Source organism: Corvus kubaryi, unplaced genomic scaffold (assembly GCF_017639235.1).
Source record: "Corvus kubaryi isolate FWS band 111438036 unplaced genomic scaffold, C.kubaryi_AGA036_p1.0 37272, whole genome shotgun sequence".
In the NCBI taxonomy this organism is placed as follows: Eukaryota; Metazoa; Chordata; class Aves; order Passeriformes; family Corvidae; genus Corvus; species Corvus kubaryi.
Window position 1 is genome coordinate 2,273,105 of NW_024581084.1, and position 9,760 is coordinate 2,282,864.

Below are 9,760 nucleotides of genomic sequence, written 5' to 3' on the forward strand. Positions count from 1 at the left end.
TCTTGCCCTGCTCCCTGTTCAAATCCTGCCCTTTCCCTGCCCCAATCCTGCCTGAATCCTGCCCATTCCCTGCCCCGATCTTGCATTGTTCCCTGCCCATATCCTGCCCTTCTCCCTGCCCAAATCCAACCTCTCCCAGCAGGATCTGACATGTTTCCAGCCTGGAGTCCGCGGTGGGCGGCGAGAGGGCAGGGGGGATGTATGGACCATGCTCCCAAGGCTCCAGAGCATCCCTCTCCTCCTGGATGACCCTGCGAGCCCTCCCAGGGCAGCTGGGAATCACCTGTGGGGAAACTGAGGCACGGGCTGTCTTGCGGCAGGTCCTGCAGCGAGGGGCGCGGTGGGAGCGGGGTCCGGGTGTGCCGTGCCCTGTGCCCCGGAGCTGGGGCAGTGCCTGTGCCCGTGGCCTCGCCCGGGCAGGGAGCCCCGAGCTGCCGCCGGCTCTGCGGGAGCCCCGGCTCGGCCCTTCCGCACACGTCAGCCGCCGCCGGCCGGGCGGGCTCCGCCGGGATCGCCGGGATCGCCGGGCGGCCGCAGCATCGCCCCGCCGGCGGCCGGAGGCAGCGGGGCCATGGCCGGCCCGGCGGCCGCGGCCACCCCGGGGACGTGAGTCAGCACAGGCGGGGAGGGACGGGCACGCTCCGGGCGGAGCAGGACCGGCACCGCACCGGGACACTCCGGCCTTTCCCCGTCCCTGCTCGGAGCCGGCGGTGGGGCCGCGACCTGCGCTGGGTGGGCGAGCAACAGGCGGGGGGGGCAGCGCGGGCGGGGCCGCGCCGGCTGCGGGTGCGCGGCGGCTGCCGTGGGGTGGGAGGGCGACCGCTGCACCCCATTGCACCCCGCTGCACTCCACTGCATCCCATTACACCCCATTGCACCCCGCTGCACCCCACTGCACGCCACTGCATCCCATTACACCCCACTGCATCCCACTGCACCCCGCTGCATCCCATTACACCCCATTGCACCCCACTGCACCCCGCTGCATCCGGCATCCCCCCTCTTCCTCCGTCGCCCTTCTGCTCCCGGCTGCCAGGGCTGGGTGTGAGGCTGGTGCGGGTGCCCCTGGAGCTGCGGCCTGTCTGCTGCCCCCAGCCCCATCGCCACCGCCCCCCCGCAGTCCCCTCCCGCTGGGCTGGCCGGGGGAGGGCGGGTGGTCCCAGCCACAGCCGGGGTCGCTGGGTGCTGGGTGGCGCTGGGTGGCGGGGGCTGCGAGTGATGCAGCAGTGCTGGGGGATGCACCGAGCTGGCCGTTCTCAGCCTGACTCCTGTGGTGAGGAAAGCCAGGGGAGGGAATGGCTTCGGTGCCAGGGGACCTTGCTCCTGCTGGGAGAGCGGGAGGTAGAGCCTGGGAATGGAGGGCAGGATGTGCTGGGGGCCGTGGTTTCTCTTGAGAGTCCTGAGGTACTTCAGGCTGCACTCAGCCAGCCCTGTGCCCTGGTGCCCCTTGTGTCCTGGTGCTCCCTGCACTCCAGTGCTCCAGCAGCCGCTGCTGCAGGTGCATCTGACCTGGTTTTGGGATAATTTGGCGTCTGAGATGATGCCACACTTCCCATCACTGCACCCAACGCTGTTGTTGTGGGTACAGAGAGGGAAGGTGCCAGTGGGTCATGGCAGTGGTGCTGCTGGTCATGGCTCCCGGGTCACTGGTTGTGCAGGTGGGGAAACAGAGGCAGGAGCAGCTGGCTCTCACTGGCCCGTTGTCTTCTTTGGGAACCTCCAGTTCCCGAGCTGAGGGGCAGCTCAGCTGACGGTCCCCTCGGACAGGCTCCTGTCCCCGTGCTCTGCTCCCCGTTGCCGTTCAAAGGCTCTTTTCAGTGAGTCATTTTCTCTTTTGCTGTCCCACTATCCAGGGAAAATGGTGACGTTGGCGGTACAAAGTGTGTTCACCATGGAAACCAGCTGGAAGGGGGGGCACGCCGCCCCCCGCTCCTCCCAGGTTCGGCTTTGCATCCTGAGCCTCAGAAGATGGCTCTGGAGCTCCTTCCCTGCTCCCTGGCACAGCTGGGCTGTGGGGCCGTGGGCCACTCCCCGCTGTGCCGGGAGCCGGGGTGCTCTGTGCCCACTCCGTGTGGTACCGGGCAGTGCCTGGGAGCAGCGGGTGCTGCCAGTGCCCCCCAGGGCAGCAGAACCTTCCCCAGCCCCCGGTGCCCTTCAGGTGCTGGTCTCAAGGACACACGGGAGCCCGTGGTGGAGCTCTGCAGCAGGGCAGCATGGCCAGGGCACAGGGACAGGGATGCTCCGTGGTCCACGTGCTGGAGCCACGTGTGCGCCACGAGCATCCCCGAGGGGCTCGGCACCGGCTTGGTGACCCAGGGAGGGACCACAGCCCCTGTGGGGGTCTGTGCCCGGGTCACGGTTGAGCACAGGGCACCTGTCCCAGCCGGGCACCGCGGGGCTGTGGGGGTCTCCGGTGACCGGCTCTGCTGGCAGAGCCACGACCTTCTGGCTGCTCCCACCACAACGGCGCCGGTTGTTTGGGCAGGCTCCGGGCGGAATAGTAATGTGGCAGCTGCAGCTGGCAGCGGGGCCTGCTGGGGATGGGCAGCTGCGACGCGGCCACCACCATTGCCACCATGGCCACCGTGTGCCCTGCCGCCCCACGGGACACCGCACAGCTGGAGTGGGTGGCAGGTGCTGGGATTTGGGGTGTGCTGGTACCCAGAGGATGCAGTGCCCAGCCAGAGCAGCCATGTCCCTTCCCCATGCCCAGTGGCCCAGTGTGGGGCTCATGGGACCAAATTCTTGTCTTTCCAGCTCCCACAGGTGCAGTGTCCCACCAGCCTTGGGATGCCACCATGCCGTGGCCAAACCCACTGGGGGGCAAACCCAAGGGCTGGTGCTCAGCTGGGTGGGGGTGCCTGGGACCCTTGAGCTGGTACAGCCCCTCTCCACGGGGTGTCATTGCCCCCCTGCATCCATGGGGACCATGCACCCCCCATGCAGGTCCTGCCTGGGCTCTGGGGGGGTCCCTCCTGGGCTCCTCACTGAGGGGGGCACACAGACACTGGGACCCCCGCCCGCACCGAGTGCTCCCTGCCAAAGCCTCTGTGAGCCCTGGTGTGCCCCCACATCCCAGGACCCCCACCGAGGCAGGACCCCCTGGCACAGCCTGACCCCTCCCAGGTGCCCCCAGCCCCCTGCCCTGACCACCTCGTGTCCCCACAGACGGCACCCCCCTTAGCGAGCTCTCCTGGTCCTCCTCGCTGGCCGTTGTGGCCGTTTCCTTCTCGGGGCTCTTCACCTTCATCTTCCTCATGTTGGCCTGTCTGTGCTGCAAGAAGGGGGACATTGGCTTCAAGGTGAGCTGAGGGGCTGGGGGTGGGTCCTCCAGGCCAGGGCGGGGGGTTCTTCCCAGGGACCTGTCAAGGGATGGAGGTGTCCGGAGGTTCCCGGGGCAGGATGTCCCGGCTCAGGACAGCAGTGCTTGGAGGGAGGGGTTCAGCCCCTCACTGCCTGCCGGGGGCTGCGGGGCTCAGCACACTGGGGGTTGTATCCTGGATGCCAGCTCCTCAGAGCAGGGATCTGTGGCGTTCAGGATCACTGGGGGTCGTATCCTGACCCATCCGTGCTCGCGGCTCCGTGCCGGGCCAGGCCACGCCATGGTTAAGGGCCCGGTCCCACCCGCACGCCCCCGAGGGTGGGAGGCACCCTGACCTCACAGGCACAGAATGTGCCGAGAAAACGCTTTTTCCCTAATTGCTGAGATTTTTGTGGAGGCTTGTGGCGCCCGCGGCGGGAGGGGGTCAGGCTGGGGGGGACACGCCGGGTGTTGTGTAACGTCCCACACCGCTGGAGCACCTCGCCGTGCCGGGGGGGACAGTGACCCCTGGTGCCCCCGCAGTGGGTATTTAGGGGTGCGCGGCCCGGCCGGTGTCCGGCAGGACGCGGCGCATGGCACGCGGTGGCACATGGCACACGGTGCGGTGCTGGGGGTGGCGGCAGCGCCATGAGGCACAGCTTGGCAGGGCGAGATGTTCACCGTCGCCTACCTGCTCGCCCGGGCGGCTTTTGGGAGCCGGGGGCTGCCGGGGTGGTACAGACAGGTAACGGGATGGGTGGTGGGGAGCGGGTGCCTTCCCCTGTGGGGGCAGGGTGCTTTGTAGGGCGGGTGGGATTTCGGGGCCCCCATGAGCCCATCGGGGCAGAGGGGTGTGCGGGGCACTGCCAGCAGCGGGGAACCCATGGGGTCAGTTGTCTCTGCTCGGTGTGTCACCCCCTGCACCCCTGAACCAGGAGTTTGAGAACGCTGAGGGGGACGACTACGTGACAGAGCTGTCGGCCCAGGGCTCGCCGGCCCCCCAGCATGGCCCCGAGGTCTATGTCCTGCCCCTCACCAAGGTGTCCCTGCCCATGGCCAAGCAGCCGGGGCGCTCAGGTAAGCCAGGGTGGGGGCAGGGCCCCTGTGTGCCGCCATTGGGGGTCTCTCATCACGGGGCACGGGGTGAGGTGGGGATGCTGGGTCTCCCCTGCTGTGGAGGGACAGCTCCAGCAGAGCCCTGGCAAAGGACAGGCAGCCGAGATCCCTGGGAAGTGCTGCAGGGTTCCCCTGTGCAGGGGTCCCTTGTCCCTGTCCCCAGGCACGTGTGTGTCCCAGCCTAGGGGAGCAGCGCCGGGGTGGGACAGGACACGGGCACCCTCAGCGGTGACATCCACCAGTCCCGGTCCCGTGTAAACAAGCCTGTGAGTGGGAGAGGAATGTGGGGGGTGCCTGGTTGTGCCCCCTCCGTCCCCTTGTCACTCCCTGCCCAAAGAATGACCACAGTGGGGAGGGCAGAGAGGACCAACAATGGCCCCATTGCTGCCTGCCCTTGGCACGGGCTCCAGAGGGGCTGGACTGTGCCGGGGGGGCTGGGAAGGGGCTAAATGCCAGCACTGTGCCGGGCTCGGCTCTGCACATCCTGCGGAGGAGAAGGGGCAGGGAGCCAGCTCTGCTGCCATCCCATTTGGGGACACTGATACCCCACGTCCCCTGCTCGTGGGAGGATGCATGGAGAAGAGGATGCCTGGGATGCAAGATTCCTGGGGATGGATGCTCTGGAGCATCCTGGGGCGGCAGAGGGCCTGGCACCAGGTGGCACGGTGAGGACAGCTGGGCTCGGCTGGGACTGGTGGGGAACATAGGCAGGTGGGCAGGGGGATGTGTGGCGGGGGGCAGGGGGACATGCGGGCAGCTGGATGGGCTCTGTTACAGTGCAGCTCCTCAAGTCGGCGGACCTGGGGCGGCAGAGCCTGCTCTACCTGAAGGAGATCGGGCATGGCTGGTTCGGCAAGGTGAGCCCAGGGCCAGGGACCCCCGGACACCCCACCCCGGTGGGACGCGGGGCCCCGGCTGTGCCAGGGGGGCTCGGGGTGTGGATAGAGGGACGAGCCTGTCCCTCGTCCCAGGTGTTCCTGGGGGAGGTGAACTCGGGCATCAGCAGCACCCAGGTGGTGGTGAAGGAGCTGAAGGCGAGTGCCAGCGTGCAGGACCAGATGCAGTTCCTGGAGGAAGCGCAGCCCTACAGGTACCTCTGGGGTCACTCCACAGTGCTGGGAGAGGGGATCCTGTGGGATGGGGGCACATCCACTCCGTGCCACCTTCAGCTGCTGAGCAGAGCTGTGGCTGCCCCTTGGAGGTGCCACCTGAGCTCTGGGGCAGCACAGCTCTGTCCCTACATCGTGGCAGGACCGGGGCCGTGTGGAGCTGCTGGCTGTGGCATGGGGCAGCAGTGAGGTCATGGGCAGAGCTGGGCCAAGGGTGAGGCATGGGGCTGCTCCTGCCCCAGCACAGCTGAACAAATGTCCCTTTGTGACACATCCTGGGCGCTGGGACGTGCTGGTACCCGCTCCCGGCGGCCCCTGTGTCAGCCCCGGTGCAGGCAGAACGATGGTTCCTGGGGGACTGGTGCCATGCCCCTGGCACAGGAAGGGCGATGGTTCCCAGGGTGCTGCCACCAACCCTCCCACCCCAGTCCCAGCACAGGCAGGGCGATGGTGCCCACACGCCCCCGTTGCTGTGCCCCACACAGAGCCCTCCAGCACACCAACCTGCTGCAGTGCCTGGCCCAGTGCGCCGAGGTCACCCCGTACCTGCTGGTGATGGAGTTCTGCCCGCTGGTGAGTCCCTGTGCCCCCGTTCCCCCAGTGCCCCCGGGGGTGCTGGACACGGCCGAGCCCCCGCAGCCCAGTGCCGCAGAGGGTGACAGTGGCACTGCCCGCAGGGTGACCTGAAGGGGTACCTGCGGAGCTGCCGGGGGGCCGAGGCCATGACCCCGGACCTGCTGACCCTGCAGAGGATGGCGTGCGAGGTGGCCTGCGGTGTCCTGCATCTGCACAGGAACAACTACATCCACAGGTAGGCTGGCCCGGCGCTCCGGGGAGAGCTGGGGAGGAGTGCGGGGTCTGGATGGGAGGGTTCCCAAGGTGCCGATGTTCCTGCCCCACCACTGCTCCTCCTGCCCAACAATATCCTGGTGCTGAGTGAGTTGCAGACGGAGACTCCAGCATCAGTGATTTTGTTGAGGAGGGGGTGCGCTGCCATCGGGGGCCACCGGAGTGTCCCCACCCGAGCCTGGCTCTGCAGGTGAGTCCCCACGAGGGTGCCCCAGTTGTGGGACGGGGACATGGGGCCCCCAGCTGTGCTGGAGAGGGACTCCCTTAGGGCAGCCCGGCCTCGGTGGTCCCTGCTGCAGCGGGGGTCTCGCCCGTGCGCCGGCTGCATGAGCCGCCCCGTGCCGGAGCAGCCGCCCGGGAGCCCGGCCCCGTGCCAGGGCTCGCGTTGCCCGGGAACAGCCGCCTTCTGCTTGGCTCGGCGTGTGACGGATGGACGGGCGGACAGCGGCGCAGCTGGGGCCGCGCAGGCATTCCTGCTGTGCACTGGCAGCCGCGTTATCGGCACGCCCGGAGCCGGGCAGGGAACGGCCCCGCCGCCGCACGGTCGCCCCAGCCGGGTCCCCGGCGGGTGCCCCCCGAGCTCTCGGTGCCCGTGACAGCTCCGGGTTTGCTTGGCAGTGACCTGGCCCTGCGAAACTGCCTCCTGACCGCCGACCTCACTGTGAAGATCGGGGACTACGGGCTCTCGCACTGCAAGTACAAAGTAAGGCTGGTCGGAGGGAGGAGGGGGCTGGGGGCCGCGCGTCGGGACCCCGCAGTATCCCCACGTACACCCGCCCTGGCACAGACTGTACTGAGCTTTACCCCCACCCCCACATCCTTCCTCCCCAGCCGTGTCGGGGCACCCCTGCGTTTGCTGGGGTGTAGGGGGGTTCAGACCACCCTGTGAGGGACCCTTGGTGCCACCCGGTGTGCCCCTCGAGGACGAAAGAGGGTTTTTTCCCCCTTGAGTGCCCCAGCCCCCACCCAATGGGGTGACACTTCCTGGGCTGGTCTGGACGTGCCCCTCTGCCAGCGATAGCTCCCTGGGGCAGCTGCCAGCACAGCCTGGCATTGCCCACCCGTCCATTTGTCTCTCTGCCCTGCTCCAGTTTGCCCATGGCTCCTGGCAGAGCTGGGATTGCCAAACTGGAGGTCTGGAGGGGCTCGGATGCGGCAGCAGAGGGGCAGAGGTGGGAAGGAGGGGAGGAAACAAGGGACAGTGTGTGCCAGGAGGAGAGTAGGACAGGCTGGGGGCAGATCTGGGGGACTAAGGGGCATGGGGGGCAGTGATGGAGAGTGGGGATGCAGGGGGGGTGGTGCCGCGGCATGGCCGGTCCCTGATGCCATGGATTGACGTTCTCTTCTCGTACTGACCCTGCACACTTGGCAGGACGACTACTTCGTGACGGCCGACCAGCTGTGGGTGCCGCTGCGCTGGATCGCGCCCGAGCTCATCGATGAGGTGCACGGCAACCTGCTTGTGGTGGACCAGACCAAGGCCAGCAATGTCTGGTGAGCAACTCTGGGGGGCACAGGGGCCTGCAGCCTCATGGGATGCATCAGGGTGGTTTTGGGGCCAATGGTCGGGGGCGGGGTGGGGGTCTCCCTGCACCCCCAGCATGGCGCCGTGCCCGCAGGTCGCTGGGCGTCACCATCTGGGAGCTGTTTGAGCTGGGCAGCCAGCCCTACGACCACTACTCCGACCGCCAAGTGCTGGCCTACGCCATCAAGGAGCAGCAGCTGAAGCTGCCCAAGCCCCAGCTGAAGCTGTCGCTGTCGGAGCGCTGGTGAGGAGCCCGAGCCACCCCTCCCCTGCCCCGCGGCGCGGGCGGGGGGCCGGGCTGACGCTGGCCGCTCCCCACGGCAGGTACGAGGTGATGCAGTTCTGCTGGCTGCAGCCCGAGCAGCGCCCCACAGCCGAGGAGGTGCACCTGCTGCTGTCCTACCTGTGCGCCAAGGGGGCCACAGAGGCGGAGGAGGACTTCGAGAAGCGCTGGAATTCCATGAAGCCCAACGGCAGCGCCAGCGGCAGCCACCACGGCCCCGAGCTCTCGTCCTTCCCGCTGCTGGAGCAGTTCTCAGCCGACGGGTTCCCCTCAGACGGGGACGACATCCTCACTGTCATGGAGACCAGCCATGGCCTCAACTTCGAGTACAAGTGGGAGCACACCAAGACCGAGCACTTCCAGGCCCCCCTGGGGTCCCTGAGCCCCAGCAGCGCCGCCCGCTACCACGACCTCTATTACCCGGCCACGACGGCAGGGCTCAGCCTGGGGGTGTCCCCGTCCTGCTACGAGTGCAAGGCGTCCGGCTGCCCTGGGGTGCCGGTGCCCGGCGTGGTGCCCATACTGGGCGCCCACAGCCCCTCGCTGGGCAGCGAGTACTACATCCGCATCGAGGGCCCCGGCGAGGGCAGCGCCGAGCTGGACTACGCCATGTGCACCTACAGCCCGGCGGGCGAGCGCGGGGCCCTGCGCCCCCCGGCCTGCTGGAGAGCCCAGGGCGGCCGCGGCGGCGGCACCTACGACTCGGACGGCAGCCCCACCGTGTCCCTGAGCATGGAGCCGCTGCTGGGCCACGCGCCCGCGGGCGAGGGCTCCTGGGAGTGCGCCGAGTACTACCCCTACCCCTGCCCCGGGCAGGAGCCGCGGGGCTACGAGCCGACCCCCAGCCACGGGGCCGAGGGCTATCTGCTGGCGGAGGAGCCCCCCCAGCCGGGCAGCCAGGACTGGCCCGTCCCCGCCTTCCAGCCCGGTGTCTTTGCCGACCCGCTGGGCGTCTCGCCGTCGGGGAACTGCGCCTACAGCCCCCCGGGGTACGGGGGGACACCGGGCCCGAGCGGGGTCCCGCCGGACTGCGTGGCGCTGGAGCTGGGCGAGGACAGCCCCCCCAGCGCCCCCCACCCGCCCGGTGCCAGCCCCCCGCCTCAGCGCCATCCCTGGGCCTCCAACAGCTCCTCCAACAACAACATCGGCAGCGGCAGCCCCCGCGAGCCCCCGGCCGGCGACAGCTGGTGCTACCGCCGCATGATCACCTTCCGCGGGCTCATGGCCAAGCCGCTGGGCACAGTGCCCCGCGGGCAGCCCCAGCTCGGGGGGTCCCCGCCGGGACACGACTTCCTCCGCCCGCGGCAGGATCAGCCCCCCGCAATGGCCGGCGGCTCCTCCTCCCCGTGCCGCTCGCCCTCCCCGCGGCGGCAGGCCTGGCACGGCCGTGACTCATCACCCTGCGGCCCCGCGCAGCCCGGCACGCTGGCGGGCAGCCCCGCCGCGCCCTGGGGCCCCGCTGCGGCCCCGACACCTGCGCCGGGGGCCCCGCGCGATGCCCGGCCCGAGGAGAGCTCGGCGGCGGGAAGCCCTGCCCGCAGCCCGCTGTCCCCCGCCGCGCCGGGGCCGGGGGAGGC

The 9,760-nt window shown here is 69.2% G+C and overlaps 1 protein-coding gene across 6 annotated transcripts in view; it reads left to right on the forward strand.

Annotated features, from left to right (window-relative positions):
* Nucleotides 1–587: 587 nt before the first annotated feature.
* Nucleotides 588–9,760, forward strand: part of AATK (apoptosis associated tyrosine kinase) — a 15,837-nt gene continuing 6,664 nt past the window's right edge. For 2 of the 6 annotated variants that reach the window (XR_006015621.1, XR_006015620.1), the window contains exons 1-10: nucleotides 3,169–3,302; nucleotides 4,237–4,378; nucleotides 5,195–5,274; nucleotides 5,389–5,507; nucleotides 6,012–6,099; nucleotides 6,204–6,337; nucleotides 6,994–7,078; nucleotides 7,730–7,869; nucleotides 7,995–8,144; nucleotides 8,225–9,758. Coding sequence is in view for 4 of the 6 variants with exons in the window: in XM_042025552.1 (XP_041881486.1) it covers nucleotides 3,258–3,302; nucleotides 4,237–4,378; nucleotides 5,195–5,274; nucleotides 5,389–5,507; nucleotides 6,012–6,099; nucleotides 6,204–6,337; nucleotides 6,994–7,078; nucleotides 7,730–7,869; nucleotides 7,995–8,144; nucleotides 8,225–9,758 (2,517 nt within the window). In the remaining 2 variants the exon portion in view is untranslated. Of the gene's footprint in view, nucleotides 607–655; nucleotides 733–3,168; nucleotides 3,303–4,236; nucleotides 4,379–5,194; nucleotides 5,275–5,388; nucleotides 5,508–6,011; nucleotides 6,100–6,203; nucleotides 6,338–6,993; nucleotides 7,079–7,729; nucleotides 7,870–7,994; nucleotides 8,145–8,224; nucleotides 9,759–9,760 lie in introns of those variants that run through there. The other 4 variants (XM_042025552.1, XM_042025551.1, XM_042025549.1 and 1 more) reach the window with 4 other exon arrangements.